General features: G+C 45.0%; 1 protein-coding gene across 1 annotated transcript in view; it reads right to left on the reverse strand.

Annotated features, from left to right (window-relative positions):
- The window catches only part of ANO2 (anoctamin 2), a gene marked incomplete at its 5' end in the record, with an annotated part of 318,386 nt that overhangs the window by 44,363 nt on the left and 252,480 nt on the right, over positions 1-21,543 (reverse strand). The window contains 3 exons of the mRNA XM_082849511.1: positions 15,495-15,595; positions 15,775-15,832; positions 18,092-18,203. Of these exons, the coding sequence (XP_082705637.1) occupies positions 15,495-15,595; positions 15,775-15,832; positions 18,092-18,203 (271 nt within the window). The remainder of the gene's footprint in view (positions 1-15,494; positions 15,596-15,774; positions 15,833-18,091; positions 18,204-21,543) is intronic.

Consider the following 21,543-nt stretch of genomic DNA (forward strand, 5'->3'; position numbering starts at 1 on the left):
GCCATTTCCAATTTTGCTTCATGGAATACTAGAGCTGAGTTTGACATAAAATTATAGCGAGGACTTGGGATGTGCTGTGGCGTGTTTGGGGGCACCATGACGTCTGGATCCAAAGTCCATTTTGCACAAACACATATGGGAAAGGTGGTGGGTGTGTGGTGGGGGAGATGAGGAAAATCCCCATCAATGGACTCAGATAATAAATAGCACAAGATCGGATTCTGCCCTGCGAGCCGGCCATGTCTGAAGTTATCTCAGAAGGAGCTGCCAATGAGCATTATTCTGGAGCCTGTTGTGTTGAAAACCACCTGGCTCCCCTCTGGAAAGCATCTGTCACAACTGTGTCAGGCCCCAGGAGCCTGGGGATGTGTGAGTGGGGAGAGTCCAAGGCCAGGCCACACAACTTCAGCTTCATCTAGTATCATGTCCTCATTGCCCGTAAAGAGTTACTGCTCCCAGTTTTGCTGCTTCCTCTGAAAGCACTTCATTTTTCCATCTCCAGGGGCTCTGAAGCAGGCCTAGCAGAAGTGGGACATGCTTCTGTCTGGACGGTGCTGGCCTTCCATGGTGGCCCTGTCTGGGGCACCTGCCAGATTTAGGGGTAGCAAAGGGAGAGGTCTGGAAGCTGAAGATGCTTATCTTGGTCCCAAAGGACAGGTGTACAGTATTCATGGACATGCCTGGTATCTGTGCCAGCCCCGTGGAGGCCTGCGGGGTTAAAAGGCAAGAACATTGTACTGAGCCGATGTCTCCCAAGCAAAGGACACGTGCCACTAGCAGCTCATGTGATGTTTTTGGAAGCTCACTAGACTTGGCCTAACATCTCATTAGAGCACCTGGAAGAATTATTCACTGCTCTCCGCTCATCCCTCTGATTGCAGTCCAGGAGAAAACCCCAGTCTGCTGCTGGTATGTCTTTAACAACTCCCCGGGACTTGTACAACTTCTTTTTCAGTAAAGAGAATGCAGATCTTAGGCTAACTTCATGGATTAATAATGGATCAGTTTTATTGTATTTCTTTCTACTATTTGCTATTCAGGGTAACTGATAGTGTTAGTTTTCCACTTTCAGAAATGTGATGCACTTAAAAAGTGAATTGGTTTAGAGGAAATTAATATGCAAATAGCTGTCTAGGTAGGTAATGGAAAACAATTTAAAAGTTGGCTGACAAATGACTAAAGATTGGGAAACAGTCTAATGCAAGAAGCCTACTGGACTGGTCGACTCAAGAAGACACTAGAATTTGTAGTGGTGGTGCTTTTAGCAATACACACACATGCACGCACACGCACACATGCGCGCACATGCACGCACAGAGAATCTAAGGAGAACCGTGCACCCTTAGGGAGTTAGATAAATTACAGCCGACTACCTGGCTTACCAGCAAAGCCAGTTCAATAGTCTTTAACATTTTAAAATTCGCTTCGGCAGAATCTCAGCAAATTGCTTTCAGAAGTAAATAACAAACACGAAAAATGATCAATCTATGTGTATAACCATATTTTTTTTACCCCAAATATTCTTATCCAGTAATGATTACCTACATAACTCCTCAGACTTGCTTCTGTTTTTAAAAATCAAGTCTGGTCTCGAAGATTAATATTTATCTCCTTGAGGGAAAAAACTGGATGCAGGCTCTGAAGGCACTGAAGAGCTACCATGAACCACAAGCCATGGGTCCCAGAACATAAGAGAAAAACACTGCTCCTGAGAAGGTCTTTTCAGCTCACTCCCTGAACTCGAAACACTCAGAGAGCATCACTTGTAAACATAAAAGCCAATGACACTCAGTAACACCTTGGCTACCTGTACCCCCAGGAACGGTTCATCCTTTCTCGGATACCCATATATTCTCTTTTCTAGAGACCTGAGCATATTTGCAAGCTGTATTTTTACATAACCATGTGTCTTTCTAGAACAACTTTCCCAAGGTCTCACAGGGACTATATTGCAATGCCTGGATTTAAACCCAGATCTGTTGAAGAATCACTGCCCTACAGAGATGTGTTGCCTCCACGAAAGAGTTAAAGACCACTGGGTCTAGTTTTTATAATTCACACTATTCCTTCCTCACTGTCAGGCTCAGTGGTCATTTCTCTTTTGCCTATAAAAGACTCCCCTTTTTTATTGCTTATTTCATGTTTCTCTATCATACATAAGGATGTTGCCAGGTGCATGAGCTCTGGATTGATGGGTCTAATCTACTGAGAGTGGGCTCTGCGTGGGGCGTGGAAGACCCAATAATCATAATCGTGGCGAGTTCAGGTGAACAAGCTCAATCACAACCTGTAGAATTGCAGAGAACTTTGAAGATAAAATACCATAGGGCTTGGTGGAAGAACTTTTGCTCTACATTCCTGACTTCAACTATATGATTAGGTTGTATGTGTTCACTAACAGATTAGGAACTAAAATGAGGAAAACTATTTTGGAAGAGAAGTGACTTGTATTGGAATCGGCAGTGACCAATTTCACTGAATAGAGGAGAGGTTCATAGAATGCTAGAGCTGAAATGACAAAACCTTAGAGATTATTACATTATTACATACTAAAGAGGTATTATATCCTCTTGTATATTAGGTATTATTATACGCTTTTCCTCAAGAGATGAGGATAGTGAGACGTAGGAAGTGACTTGCTCACAGCTTTATGAATTTCATGCGAATGCCATCAGTTAAAGTGCGGCATAGCAAACACACATCAAGCATAAGGAAGGAAATTTCGCCTTCAAGGAAAACAGCTGTGTGTAGGTATCATCTGTCATGGAGCTGATAGAGTTGATGGGTGGGGAACATCCAACATACTGTCCAAATGACTGAGTTCTTGCCTCTCTTACACCCTAAAAAAGGCTTCTGGGGGCTTCCCTGGTGGCGCAGTGGTTGAAGTCCGCCTGCCGATGCAGGGGACACGGGTTCGTGCCCCGGTCCGGGAAGATCCCACATGCCGCGGAGCGGCTGGGCCCGTGAGCCATGGCCGCTGAGCCTGCGCGTCCGGAGCCTGTGCTCCGCAACGGGAGAGGCCACGGCAGTGAGAGGCCCGCGTACCGCAAAAAAAAAAAAAAAAAAGGACTTCTGGGTCCCGAGTGGATAGGCCAAGTGGTAGAAGAGACGCCTGGGAATGAAAAAATGGCAAGCTGTCTCCAATTCCAACCAATGTACTGGAAAGACAGGTGTGTTCACCCGGATGTTTGGAGGGGACTGGAGGCTTTCCTTTGTAGCAGTGGTGGAGGGGATGGACTCACGGCTTCGAAGGGGCCAGATGTGGCGTTGGCACATCTTTTTCTCGGCATGTATATTTTCTGGATGTTTGTCCGTAACAAATGTGTTCTCTCCGAGATGGTAAGCTCCTAGACCACAGTGACCACGTGTCTCACCAGCTTTGTTTGATGACTATCACGGAGTGACTTTCAACCAGGAAGCTGAGAACGAGGTGCTGTTTCAGAGGGTTGAGATGCCCAAACCATGTTCTCCTCCAGCTCCTCCGAGAAAAATCACGTGCCCAAGTGCCTCCTGTGGTTACCCCAGTGTGGGGACAGAAAAACAGCCTAACTGATGGCCAGTGATGGTGAGACCCATTCTGACGACTAGGATGGCAAAGTATTATGAGCGAATGCTCAGGATTCTCATTCCTTGAAGTAGGGCTCTCATGAAAACAGGTTTTCTTTCCAGATAAATCCGATTGTCTCCATCATAACTTGAGCTCTCTAATTGTGTTTCTGAGAAAGACCAAAGAATAGCTTTCTCTGGGGATCTATCAGACAGTCACAGCCCCCCATGGGAGCAGTGACTGCTGTAGCTTTCCCTAAAGAAAGGAGTGGATCATGTATATCTGCTAAAGGTTCCAATCAGCCCCAGGAACCTAGGCTCAGCGACCCTTACGCAGACAGAGAGAGATTTGGGGCTCTCACCCTTGCCATGACCCTGGCATGCCCCAAGACCGGTCAGGCACCACTACCTCATCTTCTCCTAAAGCAACACCTGAGTCACTAAGTGTTTTGATAAACCCGAGTCAGTCTGTTGTTTGTTTAGAAAATAAATCTACATCCAAGGGAACCTGTTTCTTTTTTTAAAATTTATTTATTTTTGTCTGCGTTGGGTCTTCGTTGCTGCACTTGGGTTTTCTCTAGTTGCGGCGAGCAGGGGCCACTCTTCATTGCGGTGTACAGACTTCTCACTGTGGTGGCTTCTCTTGTTGTGGAGCCTGGGCTCTAGGCGCACAGGCTTCAGTAGTTGTGGTGCGCAGGCTCTAGAGCACAGGCTCGGTAGTTGTGGCACATGGGCTTAGTTGCTCCGCGGCATGTGGGATCTTCCCAGACCAGGGCTCAAACCTGTGTCCCCTGCATTGGCAGGCGGATTCTTAACCACTGTGCCACCAGGGAAGTCCGGGAAACTGTTTCTTTAAACAAAATAATGGCAGACCAACTTGTTATATATGACAGTGACAGCCTTCTTTCAAGTCACAGACGCAGCCCCCTGCTTTCGCAGCTTTCTTTGACTGCTCCAAAATGCCTGACCTTTACTTGTCTGAATTCTGACAAAGTTTGCACCAGAGAGAGAACACCCAGTCACATGCAGTCTATTTTGTCTCCCAAACTAAAAAAACTAATCTCTGAGGAGACAAGGACCATTTCACATATATTTTTCTGTATTTAGTTGTACACAAATCTTGTGTATAAGTTAAAGAAAAAGAAACAGAGAGCCTTGTGTTATGGTCTGAATGTCTGTGTCCCCTCCAGAATCTATATGTCCTACCCACCAATGTGATGGTATTAGGAGGTGGGACCTTTGAGTGGTAATTATGTTTAGATGAGGCCATGAGGGTGGGGCTTCCACAATGGTATTGGTGCCCTTATAAGAAGAGGGCACCACCAATGTTCAAAGCAGCACTATTTACAGTAGCCAAGACATGGAAGCAACCTAAATGTCCATCAACAGATGAATGGATAAAGAAGATATGGTACATATATACAATGGAATATTATTTAGTCATTAAAAAGAATGAAATAATGCCATTTGCAGCAACATGGATGGACCTAGAGATTATCACACTAAGTGAAATAAGTCAAGCAAAGAAAGATAAATATCATATGATATCATTTATATGCAGAATCTAAAAAAAATGATACAAATGAACTAATTTACAAAACAGAAACAGACTCACAGACTTAGAAAACAAACTTATGGTTACCAAAGGGGAAAGGTGGAGGGGGGCATAAATTAGGAGCCTGGGATTAACATATACACACTACTTTATATAAAATAGATAATCAACAAGGACCTGCTGTAGAGTACAGGGAACTCTACTCAATACTCTGTAATAACCTGTATGGGAAAAGAATCTGAAAAAGAATAGATACTATATATGTATATGTATAACTGAATCACTTTGCTGTATACCTGAAACGAACACAATATTGTAGATCAACTATAGTCCAGTATAAAATAAAAATTAAAAAAAAAAAAAAGAAGAAGAGAGCACCAGAGCTCTCTCTCCACATATACACAGAGCCTGGGTCACATGAGCTTACAGGGAGATGGTGGTCTTCATCAGGACCAAACCGGCTGGCTCCATAATCTTCAACTTCACGGCTTCCAGAACTGTGAGGAATAAGCTACCCAGTCGATGCTACTGTGTTACAGCAACCCAAGCTGATGAAGACAGCTGGGAAGGCTCAGACCGCAGTTTTTGTGGGTATAGCTCTGTGGTATCCAATTCTCATTTTTTAATACCTGAGCCATACAAGCCAAGAGATGAAGGCAGTGGTATTCCCTGCAAGTGCTCCTGCAGTGTGGACAGTGTTATTCCTGGTTACGTAGCTCAGGGCCTGGCTCTCTACCCTTATAGACACTTATTGTTGGACACTTATTGTTCTTATTGTTGGACACTTATTGTTCTTATTGTTGGACACTTATTGTTCTCAAATTCCTTTGCTGCTTCAACTAGCCAGAGTGGACTCCAAGGTCTGCTACTAAGAGCCCAGGCCAATGACATGAACAAATGCAGCTGGAAATAAAGGGATTAAACCAGTTTCTTTATTGCAGGATTTCTCAGAGCCATTAAATAATGTGCTTAGTAAATCTCCAAAAGGGAGACAGAGTGTGTGGCAGTATCTTCACCTAACCTTGTGGGGACTGTCTGACGACTGCGTCACAGGACGGATAACCTTGCAAGAAGTTTGCAAAGAACTCTGAGCCTGGTACAAACTGTCCATCCAGTCCTGCTAAACAGAACTGGCCCAGCCTATAAGAGTTACCCCTGATCCTCTCTGTCATTTCCTGGCTCTCTGATGCCAGGCTAGCTGAAAACACCGCCTGAAACAGATTTCTTTTTTTACAACTAAAAAAGCAATAGAAACAAAAGGCAGAGGGGGTGACATTTTCCTTTGACCTGAAGGTAGATTTTCACCTGTTTCATCCTCTTTTTTGGGTCCAGTGCTCGTGAGTCAGCAGTTATTTTCATGACTAACTCAATGCAAAACCTAATGAAAGGGAGGACCTTGAAGATGGCAGAGGAGTAAGACGTGGAGATCACCTCCCTCCCCACAAATACATCAGAAATACATCTACATGTGGAACAGCTCCTACAGAACACCTACTGAACGCTGGCAGAAGACCTCAGACTTCCCAAAAGGCAAGAAGCTCCCCAGGTACCTGGGTAGGGCAAAAGAAAAAAGGAAAAACAGAGACAAAAGAATAGGGATGGAACCTGCACCAGTGGGAGGGAGCTGTGAAGGAGGAAAGGTTTCCACACACTAGGAAGCCCCTTCGCGGGCGGAGACTGCGGGTGGCGGAGCGGGGGAGCTTCGGAGCCGCAGAGGACAGCACAGCAACAGGGGTGCGGAGGCCAAAGCGGAGAGATTCCCGCACAGAGGATCAGGGCCGACCGGCACTCGCCAGCCCGAGAGGCTTGTCTGCTCACCCGCCGGGGCGGGCGGGGCTGGGAGCTGAGGCTCGGGCTTTGGAGGTCAGACCCCAGGGAGAGGACTGGGGTTGGCTGTGTGAACACAGCCTGACGAGGGTTAATGCGCCACAGCTAGCCGGGAGGGAATCCGGGAAAAAGTCTGGACCTGCCAGAGAGGCAAGAGACCATTGTTTCGGGGTGCACGAGGAGAGGGGATTCAGAGCACCGCCTAAATGAGCTCCAGAGACGGACGTGAGCTGCAGCTACCAGTGTGGACACCAGAGATGGGCATGAAACGCTAAGACTGCTGCTGCAGCCACCAAGAAGCCTGTGTGCGAGCACAGGTCACTCTCCACACCTCCCCTCCCGAAGCCTGTGCAGCCGCCACTGCCAGGGTCCCGTGATCCAGGGACAACTCGCCCGGGAGGACACAGGGCATGCCTCAGACTGGTGCAACGTCACGGCGGCCTCTGCCACCGCAGGCTCGCCCCGCATTCCGTAGCCCTCCCTCCCCCCGGCCTGAGTGAGCCACAGCCCCCGAATCAGCGGCTCCTTTAACCCCGTCCTGTCTGGGCAAAGAACAGACCCCCTCAGGCGACCTACATGCAGAGGCGGGTCCAGATCCAAAGCTGAACCCCAGGAGCTGTGAGAACAAAGAAGAGAAAGGGAACTCTCTCCCAGCGGCCTCAGGAGCAGCGGATTAAAGCTCCACAGTCAACTTGATGCACCTGCATCTGTGGAATACCTGAATAGACGAGGAATCATCCCAAATTGGGGAGGGGGACTTTGGGAGCAACTGTAGACTTGGGGTTTGCCGAATGCGACTGACTAGTCCCTGATTTCTATGTATATCTTAGTTTAGTATTTAGAGCTTATCATTGGTAGATTTGTCTACTGATTTTGTCACTCTCTTCCTTTATATATGTTTTCCCCCTTTCCTCTTTCTGTGAGTGTGTGTGTGCTTCTGTGCGTGATTCTGTCTGTATAGCTTCGCTTTTACCATTTGTCCTGGGCTTCTGTCGTCCGTTGTTTTGTTTAGTACAGTTCTTAGCACTTGCTGTCATTGGTACATTTGTTTATTGGTTTGGTTGCTCTCTTTTTTTTAATTACTTTTATATTTTTTTATTTTAATGATTTTTTTAAAATTTTTTATTTTAAAAACTTTATTTTATTTATTTTTTCTTTCTTTCTTTTATTTCTTTTCTCCCTTTTCTTCTGAGCTCTGTGGCTGACAGGGTCTTGGTGCTCCGGCCGGGTGTCAGGCCTGAGCCTCTGAGGTGAGAGAGCCAAGTTCAGGACATTGCTCCACCAGAGACCTCCCAGCCCCTTGTAATGTGAATTGGCGCCAGCTCTCCCAGAGATCTCTGTCTCAATGCTAAGACCGGGCTCCAATCAACGACCAGCAAGCTCCAGTACTGGACACCCCATGCCAAACAACTAGCAAGATAGGACCACAGCCCCACCCACTAGCAGAGAGGCTGCCTAAAATCATAATAAGTTCACAGACACCCCAAAACACACCACTGGATGCGGTCATGCCCACCAGAAAGACAAGATCCAGCCTCATCCACCAGAACACAGGCACCAGTCCCCTCCACAAGGAAGCCTACACAACTCACTGAACAAACCTTACTCACTGGGGGAAGACACCAAAAACAACAGGAACTAAAAACCTGCAGCCTGTGAAAAGGAGACCCCAAACACAGTAAGTTAAGCAAAATGAGAAGACACAGAAAGACACAGCACATGAAGGAGCAAGGTAAAAACCCACCAGACCAAACAAATGAAGAGGAAACAGGCAGTCTACCTGAAAAAGAATTCAAAGTAATGATAGTAAAGACGATCCAAAATCTTGGAAATAGAATGGAGAAAATACAAGAAACGTTTAACAAGGACCTAGAAGAACTAAAGAGTAAACAAACAATGATGAATAGCACAATAAGTGAGATTAAAAATTCTCTAGAAGAAATCAATAGCAGAATAACTGAGGCAGAAGAACAGATAAGTGACCTGGAAGATAAAATAGTGGAAATAACTACCGCAGAGCAGAATAAAGAAAAAAGAATGAAAAGAATTGAGGACAGTCTCTGAGACCTCTGGGACAACATTAAATGCACCAACATTCGAATTATAGGGGTCCCAGAAGAAGAAGAGAAAAAGAAAGGGACTGAGAAAATATTTGAAGAGATTATAGTTGAAAATTTCCCTAATATGGGAAAGGAAATAGTCAAGTCCAGGAAGCTCAGAGAGTCCCATACAGGATAAATCCAGGGAGAAACATGCCAAGACACATATTAATCAAACTATCAAAAATTAAATACAAAGAAAAAATATTAAAAGCAGCAAGGGAAAAGCAACTAATAACATCCAAGGGAGTCCCCATAAGGTTAACAGCTGATTTTTCAGCAGAAATTCTACAATCCAGAAGGGAGTGGCAGGACATATGTAAAGTGATGAAAGGGAAGAACCTACAACCCAGATTACTCTACCCAGCAAGGATCTCATCCAGATTCGATGGAGAAATTAAAACCTTTACAGACAAGCAAGAGCTAAGAGAATTCAGCACCACCAAACCAGCTTTACAGCAAATGCTAAAGGAACTTCTTTACGCAGGAAACACAAGAGAAGGAAAAGACCTACAATAACAAACCCAAAACAATTAAGAAAATGATAATAGGAACGTACATATCGAGAATTACCTTAAATGCAAATGGATTAAATGCTCCAACCAAAAGACACAGACTGGCTGAATGGGTACAAAAACAAGACCCGAATATATGCTGTCTATAAGAAACCCACTTCAGACCTAGGGACATGCACAGACTGAAAGTGAAGGAATGGAAAAAGATATTCCATGTAAATGGAAATCAAAACAGAGCTGGAGTAGCAATTCTCATATCAGACAGAATAGACTTTAAAATAAAGACTATTACAAGAGACAAAGAAGGACACTACAGAATGATCAAGGGATCAATCCAAGAAGAAGATATAACAATTGTAAATATTTATGCACCCAACATGGTAGCACCTCAATACATAAAGCAGATGCTAACAGCCATAAAAGGGGAAATCGACAGTAACTCAATAATAGTAGGGGACTTTAACACCCCACTTTCACCAATGGACAGATCATCCAAAATGAAAATAAATAAGGAAACACAAGGTTTAAATGACACATTAAACAAGATAGACTTAATTGATATTTACAGGACATTCCATCCAAAAACACTTTCTTCTCAAGTGCTCATGGAACATTCTCCAGGATACATCATATCTTGGGTCACAAATCAAGCCTTGGTAAATTTAAGAAAATTGAAATTGTATCAAGTATCTTTTCCAACCTCAACGCTATGAGACTAGATATCAATTACAGGAAACAAACTGTAAAAAAATACAAACACGTGGAGGCTAAACAATATGATACTAAATAACCAAGAGATCACTGAAGAAATCAAACAGGAAACCCAAAACTACCTAGAAATAAATGACAATTAACATGATGACCCAAAACCTATGGGATGCAGCAAAAGCAGTTCTAAGAGGGAAGTTTATAGCAATACAATCCTATCTCAAGAAACAAGAAACATCTCAAATAAACAACTTAACCTTACGCCTAAAGCAATTAGAGAAAGAAGAACAAAAAACCCCCCAAAGTTAGCAGAAGGAAGAAATCATAAAGATCAGATCAGAAATAAATGAAAAAGAAATGAAGGAAATGAAAGAAAAGATCAATAAAATTAAAAGCTGGTTCTTTGAGAAGATAAACAAAATTGATAAACCATTAGCCAGACTCATCAAGAAAAAAAAAGGAAAAGACTCAAATCAATAGAAATAGAAATGAAAAAGAAGAAGTAACAACTGACACTGCAGAAATACAAAGGATCATGAGAGATTACTACAAGCGACTATATGCCAATAAAATGGACAACCTAGAAGAAATGGACAAATTCTTAGACAAGTACAACCTTCTGAGACTGAACCAGGTAGAAATAGAAAATATAAACAGACCAATCACAAGCACTGAAATTGAAACTATGACTAAAAATCTTCCAACAAACAAAAGCCCAGGACCAGACAGCTTCACAGGCAAATTGTGTCAAACATTTAGAGAAGAGCTAACACCTATCCTTCTCAGACTCTTCCAAAATATAGCAGAGTGAGGAACATTGCCAAACTCATTCTACGAGGCCACCATCACCCTGATACCAAAACCAGACAAAGATGTCACACAAAAAGAAAACTACAGGCCAATATCACTGATGAACATAGACGCAAAAATCCTCAACAAAATACTAGCAAACAGAATCCAACAGCACATTGAAAGGATCATACACCATGATCAAGTGGGGTTTATCCCAGGAATGCAAGGATTCTTCAATATATGCAAACCAATCAATGTGATACACCACACAGACAAATTGAAGGATAAAACCATATGATTATCTCAATAGATGCAGAAAAAGCTTTTGACAAAATTCAACACCCATTTATGATAAAAACCCTCCAGAAAGTAGGCACAGAAGGAACTTACCTCAACATAATAAAGGCCATATATGACAAACCCAGAGCCAACATCATTCTCAATTGTGAAAAACTGAAACCATTTCCACTAAGATCAGGAACAAGACAAGGTTGCCCACTCTCACTGCTATTACTCAACATACTTTTGGAAGTTTTAGCCACAGCAATCAGAGAAGAAAAAGAAATAAAAGGAATCCAAATCGGAAAAGAAGAAGTAAAGTTGTCACTGTTTGCAGATGACATGATACTATACACAGAGAATCCTAAAGATGCTACCAGAAAACTACTAGAGCTAATCAACGAATTTGGTAAAGTAGCAGGATACAAAATTAATGCACAGAAATCTCTTGCACTCCTATACACTAATGATGAAAAATCTGAAAGAGAAAATAAGGAAACACTCCCATTTACCACTGCAACAAAAAGAATAAAATACCTAGGAATAAACCTACCTAAGGAGACAAAAGACCTGTATGCAGAAAATTATAAGACACTGATGAAAGAAATTAAAGATGATACAAACATATGGAGAGATATACCATGTTCCTGGATTGGAAGAATGAATATTGTGAAAATGACTATACTACCCAAAGCAATCTACAGATTCAGTGCAATCCCTATCATACTACCAATGGCATTGTTCACAAAACTAGAACAAAAAATTTCACAATTTGTATGGAAACACAGAAGACCCCGAATAGCCAAAGCAATATTGAGAAAGAAAAATGGAGTTGGAGGAATCAGGCTCCCTGACTTCAGACTATACCAGAAAGCTATAATAATCAAGATAGTATGGTACTGGCACAAAAACAGAAATGCAGATCAATGGAACAGGATGGATAGCCCAGAGATTATCTCACGCGCATACGGTCACCTTATCTTTGACAAAGGAGGCAAGAATATACAATGGAGAAAAGACAGCCTCTTCTATAAGTGGTGCTGGGAAAACTGGACAGCTACATGTAAAAGAATGAAATTAGAATACTCCCTAACACCATACACAAAAATAAACTCAAAATGGATTAAAGACCTAAATGTAAGGCCAGACGCTATAAAACTCTTAGAGGAAAACATAGGCAGAACAATCTATGACATAAATCACAGCAAGATCCTTTTTGACCCACCCCCTAGAGAAAGGGAAATAAAAACAAAAATAAACAAATGGGACCTAACGAAACTTAAAAGCTTTGTACAGCAAAGGAAACCGTAAACAAGATGAAAAGACAACCCTACGAATGGGAGAAAATTTTTGCAAATGAAGCTACTGACAAAGGATTAATCGCCAAAATATACAAGCAGCTCATGCAGCTCAATACCACAGAAACAAACACCCCAATCCAAAAACGGGCGGAAGACCTAAATAGACATTTCTACAAAGAAAACATACAGATGGCCAACAAATACAGGAAAAGATGCTCCACATCACTAATCATTAGAGAAATGCAAATCAAAACTACAATGAGGTATCACCTCACACTGGTCAGAATGGCCATCAACAAAAAATCTACAAACAATAAATGCTGGAGAGGATGTGGAGAAAAGGGAACCCTCTTGCACTGTAGGTGGGTATGTAAATTGATACAGCCACTATGGAGAACAGTATGGAGGTTCCTTGAAAAACTAAAAATAGGGCTTCCCTGGTGGCTCAGTGGTTGAGAGTCCGCCTGCCAAAGCAGGGGACACAGGTTCGTGCCCCGGTCCGTGAAGATCCCGCGTGCCGCGGAGCGGCTGGGCCCATGAGCCATGGCCATCGAGCCTGCGCGTCCAGAGCCTGTGCTCCGCAACGGGACAGACCACAACAGTGAGAGGACCACATACTGCAAAAAAAAAAAAAAACTAAAAATAGAACTACCATACAACCCAGCAATCCCACTACTGGGCATATACCCTGAGAAAACCATAATTCAAAAAGAGTCATGTACCACAATGTTCACTGCAGTTCTATTCACAATAGTCAGGACATGGAAGCAACCAAAGTGTCCATGGACAGATGAATGGATAAAGAAGATGTAGTATATATATATATACAATGGAATATTACTCAGCCATAAAAGAAACGAAATTGAGTTATTTGTAGTGAGGTGGATGGACCTAGAGTCTGTCATACGAGTGAAATAAGTTGGAAAGAGAAAAACAAATACCATATGCTAACACATATATATGGAATCAAAAAAAAAATGGTTCTGAAGAATCTATGGGCAGGACAGGAATAAAGACACAGACGTAGAGAATGGACTTGAGGACACGGGGAGGGGGAAGGGTAAGCTGAGACGAAATGAGAGAGTGGCATGGACATATATACACTACCAAACGTAAAATAGATAGCTAGTGGGAAGCAGCCACATAGCACAGGAAGATCAGCCCGGTGCTTTGTGACCACCTAGAGGGGTGGGATAGGGAGGGTGGGAGGGAGATGTAAGAGGGAAGACATATGGGGATATATGTATACGTATAGCTGATTCACTTTGTGGTACAGCAGAAACTAACACACCATTGTAAAGCAATTTATACTCTAATAAAGACGTTAATAAAAAGCAAACAACCTAATGAAAGAAGTCTTTGTAAAAAAAACCACGTGGGAGGGGAGGGGAAACAATCCACATGAAAATCTGTTCTGTTTCACCAGCTATGCATCCTTCCCCTCCTAAGATCATATATTCCACAGTTCCTTAGAGATTTTTCTAAATGATTACATTGTGTTTCAATCTTTCCTATTCATCTTCCACGCCTCTGTTACTTGTTCACTGGGAGTGAAATGGAGCAGAACCCTGTGTTCCCTGCCCCCCTAAGTCCTCAGCCTGCTTTTGTCTGTGGAAAAACTTTAGCCAAAGAATAAGTTTAATCAGAGAAGTGAGAAAATTCAGAAACAAAGCAAAACAGTCAAAGGAGGACAGTAATAACAATTTAGTCATTAAGCATAGTCAAGGACCTTTAGTTCCTGCTTAAGGGCTTCAGATAATATTCTGAGCCATATCCTGTGAGCTGTCTTATAGACACTGAAACCTCCACCAGGTGGAAGAAGTTAAGTGCATGATGACCAGACTGTAGCCATGACATAAGCTGCCACAATTCCGAGAACTGCCCTCAAGGAAATGGGAACAAACCGACCCTGGAACTGAAGATTAAGTGTACCTAAAACAATCAAGATGACGCTGGTCAGACCACCGATGACCAATTTCAAGATGACGGCCAGAGCTGACTGTGCTGTTTCTGCACGTAGCCCCCTCCCTCCACGTATAAAAGCTCTTGCCCACTGGGTGTAGGAGCGGGGTGTTTTGGCCTTTGGACAGCTGTCCACCCTCCCCCCCCAATCCTGGTTGCTGGCATCCAAAACAAAGCAAACTCTCCTTTCCACCAACCTTGCCTCTTTATTGGCTTTCGAGCGGCGAGCAGCCAGACCCCACTTTCAGTTACAGGAGGACATAGCATTAAAAGTAGGATGGGGCTTCCCTGGTGGCACAGTGGTTAAGAATCCGCCTGCTGATGCAGGGGACACGGGTTCAAGCCCTGGTCTGGGAAGACCCCACGTGCCACGGAGCAACTAAGCCCGTGCACCACAACTACTGAGCCTGCGAGCCACAACTACTGAGGCCATGCGTCACAAGTACTGAAGCCTGCACGCCTCGAGCCCGTGCTCCGCAACAAGAGAAGCCACCGCAACGAGAAGCCCGCGCACCGCAACAAAGAGTAGCCCCCGCTCGCCGCAACTAGAGAAAGCCCGCGTGCGGCAACGAAGACCCAAAGCAGCCAAAAATAAAATAAATAATTTTTTTTAAAAAAGCATGATGCATTTTGAGGTCAGAGGTACCTGATTCACAGCTCTGTCACTTTCTGTTATGGGCACTTAAGCAAGTGCTTAATCCTTCTGAGACTCAAACATCCCGAACTGGATTGGCAAACAAGACTTGTGGGAGGGGCCCTACCTCATGGGGAAGTTACTGGAGAGTGGACAGAGGAGTAGAGAGTCCATCTGTCTTAGAAGAGGAGAGACCACGAGATCCTGCTGGAAGCCTGGCACTGCCGGGCTCAGCCCTGGCAGCAAGGAGAGGGGTAAGCAGAGTTCATTACTCACGGGACTCCAATCTCGAAGATGTTGTTCTGGATCAACTGCTTCCCCAACATGATGATGCTGAGCTGAATGCACAGCTCCATGAGGCAGCCCCCAGGGGCGCACTGCAGGAGGAGAAGAGGAAGGAAGGGGCGGTCAGACCAGGCGGAGCTCAGAGAGGCAAGGGCGCGAACTCAGCCAGCCTGTGGAGGCCGCAAGGATTGGGGCAGGGTGGGGCAGGGCGGCAGGGGCACCTACAAACCACTAGCCTAGCCGGGCATGAAACACCAGGGGCTCTACTTGCCTCTTCCATGCGGTAACCGTCAAACACATAAACGTAGCTTCCAGGTCTGCCCACAAACCTGAAACGGAGAAGTGTGGGAAGAGTTAGGGGAAGAGAGAGGGAGTCAGGACTGCCTGAAGGCGTGTCTCCTGAGTGGACCAGCCACTGCCCCATGTTGTTCTTGGAAGGACTGGCCAGGGTGGGTGCTCATCACCGGGAAGGAGTTCCTACCTGTTATCAGCTAACAGTCACCCACGACACATGGGGTTCACCTCTTGATTTTTAGTTTTTATAGGAATATAGTTGATTATAGTTGATTTACAATGTTGTGTTAGTTTTTGCTGTACAACAAAGGGAATCAGTTATGCATATACATATATCCATTCTTTCTTAGATTCTATTCCCCTATAGGCCATTACAGAGTACTGAGCAGAGTTCCCTGTGCTATACAGTAGGTCCTTACTAGTTATCTGTTTTATATATAGTACTGTATGTGTCAATCCCAATCTTCAATGTGTTCCTCCCTGCCCCTTACCCCCCGGTAACCATAAGTTTATTTTCTACATCTGTAACTCTATTTCTCTTCTGTAGATAAGTTCATTCGTAGCTCTTAACGTGGTCAAATTCCAAGGGGAGGGGATTGACGCTGGGTCTGGAATGGGGCTGGGGCGCTCTGTGTGTGTGTGTGTGTGTGTGTGTGTGTGTGTGTGTGTGTGTGTGTGAGAGAGAGAGAGATCATTTCAGAGCTGAACACAATGAAGTCTGTATTGTCTCTAAGTGCACTGTCCTGCATCTTTTTCCCTCAGCTCGTGTCAAGAATCGAGTTCTGATTGCAATTCCTCCATGAGGGCTTCTGATTTCCCAGAAAATGAAGGCCAAGATGGACTAAAGTTGCAAGTGGAGATTCCTGGGACCAGAAAAGAAAACTCCAGACTTCTTACTGAAAATACTTAGAGGAATGGAAGAAGCCTGCCTCATTCCTCTTCTAAGACCTAAGAGTCTATTTTATTGGGGGATAAGAAGATTGAGCCAATGGGGGAGGCAGAGAGGTACTAGCCAACCATGGAACCAGAGAGGTCATCAGAAGAATCCCACTTTCTTGAAACGTCATCCCCTCACCCATCTATTGAAATCCTACTTGTCCATTTGAGGGTCAGCTTGACTTTCCTCCTTGGTGAGGTCTCCCTGTCTCTGTTCATAATTAAGTGTTCCCCTAATACTTCCTTTGCACCATTTTTATGGTACTTACTGCAGATTACACTGTGCTGTTGCCAAGACTACCACAATCACTGTTTATCAGAAGTGATTTTACACCCAGGACTGTTATATAGTAAAGAATATGACTGGTCACTGTCCCTGATCCCTGGGAGGAGCCTCTAAACCCTTGGAATTTCCTGATAGGAGTGTCTTTGTTATTCATGGTGGGCCCCTGGGACTAGACCTAAGTTTATGCTAATGAGATCACTCAGGATGGGGAGGCCAGTGCCAGAAAGACCAACCACGTGATCAGAGAGTTGGGGCTTTGATCCCAGGAAAAGCAGCCGGACCTCAGCTCGGGGAGAGGGACTGCAGATTGAGTTCCATCACATGAGCAATGATTCATTCAATGATGCTTGTATAACAGGAGCCCAGCAAAAACCGTGGACACTGAAGCTTGGACGAGCGTCCCGGTTGGTGACACACATGGACGTGCCAGGAAACTGACATGCTGAGGACATCCTGAAGACACGGGAGCTTCTTTTCAGGATGCTCCTAGACCTTACCCTACGTGCCTCTCCCGTCTGTCGCTTTGAATTTGTATCTCTTTGTGATAATAACACCCTAATTTTAAGAATAGCACATTCCAAGCTCTATAAATTGTTCTAGTGAATTATCAAACCCAAGGGGTTAGTGGCTGTAGCCAGTTGGGCAGACCCATCAGTGGCCTGAGAGCCCCAGAGCTTGCAGTACTGTCTGAGGTAAGGGCAGTCTTGTGGGAGACTGTGCTCCTAATCTGTGAAGTCCACACTAACTCTGAGTAGTTGCCATCAGACCTGTATTGCAAGATCTAAGAGCCACTGGCTAGACATGAAATTCCCTCCTGTCACAGCCTCCAAGTTGAGAGACACAAATTCCTCTAAGACTAACCCTTCAGGGCCCAGAGCTGAATCACTGCAGAGTTTCCCATGTTAACAGAATCTGAAGATGCTAATCCAAAATGATTTAGTGCAGCCAGGTGGCAAAGGGAGTGGGGAATGGGGCCAAGGGTGTAAACTGACAATGGAGACAGGCTGACTCCAGTGGAGGGCTCAGTCTTCATGACCAATTGCCCTTCCATGTGTGGCACCGAGATACTCACCTCCCCTTGAAAAAGGCCACATAGAAGATGGGTGAGTAGGCATTGACAAACTTTAGCAAGAAAGCCTTGAGTACCAGGCGCTCTTCAAATGTCTTCTCTGTTTTTGGAACCTCTGAAAGAGAAGAGCAAAGCGGATCAGACTGAGAGACAGATTTCTCACCTCTCCAGAGTTGTGACCCTGTGACGTGAGCCATTATCTGTCAGTTTACTCCTTCAGAGTAGAAACTAAGAGATCCATCTCTCTCGCACCTTAGAACTGACTTCATGTGGGAGGTCCCAAGCGGTGTTCCAGGTAGTATGAGGCTACAGAAGGCCAAGTGTACACACGATCATCACCTGTCTCTTTCCGCTGCCCTCCGCTCATCCACGCAAGCAATGGTTTCACACTGGGCTCCTCAAAGAGGGATCTGGGCAAGCGGAACATCCTCCCGCCACCCTTGCTTCATCAAGAGGAAGTCAGCTTTTACCTGCATACTTGACACTTCTACGGAGATTTTACTTGAACAAACATCCCTGACAGAAAGCCTTGTTAACCAGTGAACAGAAGTCAAGAAGCAGTAAAAGCTTGTCTAAGGAGATTGCCCCAGGCTTACATGAGCCCCCAGGCACCTGTGGCCCTGGGAGGGGACTTGAGAATGAGGAAGCTTAGTGACTACCATCACTATTGTGATCCTGGCCTTGATTTTCCCCTAAGGCTGAAAGAAGGGAAAGTGAAGAGTTACTCGTCCTGGTCCCCATGAGAAATGCGGTGTCAGTCCTGGAGGGCCAGCAACACTGGAAACTTCTTCATTCTCCAATCTCCCCTCCATCCTAAAACGCACTTGAGTTCACTGATGTTGGCAAACAGTCCTAGAGGCCCTGGAAGGCCATGCTGAACCCACAGAGCTCCCAGCCCCTCTCAGCTGTGTGTTGAGGGGTGGGATGATTTGCTTGTTCTGTTTTGCTACAGAGGTGGTTGTAGGAGCAGATTTTAGCATCAGACATATTTGAGTTCAAATGCTAGATGTAATTAGAGAAGTGAAGTTATATAAAAAGGATAATGATACCTCCTTCACAGGGTTGCCCTGAAGACACAATGGGAATGCTCATAGAGCACTTGGCCAGGTGCTTGGCACATAGCGGACCTCAGTAAATGATGCTGTCCTAAACATCATCAGCAGCACCATCACAGTCATCACCATCACAATCATCATCACGACCATCATCACCATCATCATCACCACCATCATCACCATCATCATCACCATCATCATCACCACCATCATCACCATCACCATCATCACCACCATCATCATCACCATCACCACCACCATCATCACCATCATCATCACCACCATCATCACCACCATCATCACCACCATCATCACCACCATCACCATCATCATCACCATCATCACCATCATCATCACCATCATCATCACCATCATCACCATCATCATCACCATCACCACCATCATCACCATCAACATCACCACCATCATCATCACCACCATCATCACCACCATCATAACCATCACCATCATCACCATCATCACCACCATCATCATCACCATCACCACCACCATTATCACCATCATCATCACCACCATCACCACCACCATCACCACCATCATCATCACCATCATCACCATCATCATCACCATCACCATCACCATCATCACCACCATCATCACCACCATCATCACCATCATCATCACCACCATCCTCACCATCATCACCATCATCACCACCATCACCACCATCATCACCATCATCATCATCACCATCAACATCATCACCATCATCACCATCATCATCACCACCATCATCACCATCATCATCACCACCATCATCACCATCACCATCATCACCATCACCATCATCACCATCATCATCACCACCATCATCATCACCACCATCATCACCATCACCACCACCATCATCACCACCATCATCACCATCACCATCATCATCACCATCACCACCATCATCACCACCATCATCACCATCATCACCATCATCACCATCATCATCACCATCATGCAGGTCCAGCAGCTCTGCTTTCCACAGCACAGTTGGGCCATCACAGGCTGGATGTCTGTGCACATGACTAGCCCCCTGAGGTTCCAGGCATCATTTCCATGTGATTACTGATCATTTTCTACCAATCGACGGAGAACATGGCTGGTAGGTGATCCTCCTGGCAAGAGGATTCTGCTGGCAGAGATCACCCGTAGGTGATCCTCTGTCCCCATCCCACAGAACCACAGCCCAAGCTTTCTGAGGTCCTCCAGACAATTCTGGCAATAGCATTGCCTGCTAGGGAGTCTGGAGACATCATCATTAATTCTACAGGAGATGAGGTTGGAAAAGTCTACCATGATATCCCTCAGCCAACAGATGGCTTTGTGGTTTTCTCCTTCCTGCCACACATGGACAGACACATGTGCAACCCCATGGATAAAAGTGCTGGGCAATCGCACTGCCGAGCCCAGCAAGCATCTGGATAACGCCTTGTACTCACCATTTATGGTTAACACTCCCACTTCTGCCAGCTCTTCTTTAATTTCCATAAGTTAGCAAAGCCCCTTCGAACTTTAACCTAGAAGGCCTTCCCCTCCCTGCTACAAATCCTGCCCTACATAGAGGCAGGACCACCCTGTTGATTTACACTCATCCTGCCCTCCCCGAGCTCCAGATGCACATCCACTTCTTCAACCTGACTCTTTCCGCTCTGACTAAAGGAAACGATTCTGAGGCGCAGGTGGAAGTGCCTGCCATCGAGTTCTAAGGTCACTTTCGGTTTTAAGATCTCATAACTCTGAACCCCGAAGTGGCTATTAACCTCATCGCCTTCCCCACCCCCATCCCACCCGCCCCCACCATGTACGGTTTGGATGGCTTTTTCACAATGAGTGAGGTCAGAGAGATACGTCTTCTGGGGGGAACACAGCTGGCGTCAGATGTATAGAACTCTACTGTGCACGTTTATTGAGTTAATGAATGACATGACATGACATGAAAAAAACATTATTTGGAAGAAGTAAATACTGAAGTGTTTGTCATTTACTAAAAATTCCCTGTCACATGACAAGGAGGGCAAAGCCTAAGGAGGGACCTTTGTCTGTTGGGCAGGATAACGGTATGAAGATATGAGAGGAGCAGCCAGAGAGAATTAGATTCCCTAGTTAAGAGAAGAGACAGGGGTGCTAGAGGTAGATGCAGGGCCCAAAAAAGGCGAGAGCCAGGGCTCTGGGAGGGGGAAGGGCGGAGAGGGGGATGAGGGGGGCTGCTGCGTGACAAGTGGGGGTGCCTGGTTGAAATGTTCATTAATTTCTGCTGTGTAATTTGTAGTGTGACCCCCTCATTTGCCTCTCCATAGACTCTCCAGGAAAGACTCACTACAACTGCATTCCTTACCAGTGTCAAAGAATCCTGGATGGGTTCTTAGGGGAGGGATGTGCCAAAGGGCT

This window comes from Leucopleurus acutus (assembly GCF_964270905.1).
Source record: "Leucopleurus acutus genome assembly, chromosome: 11".
NCBI lineage: Eukaryota > Metazoa > Chordata > Mammalia > Artiodactyla > Delphinidae > Leucopleurus > Leucopleurus acutus.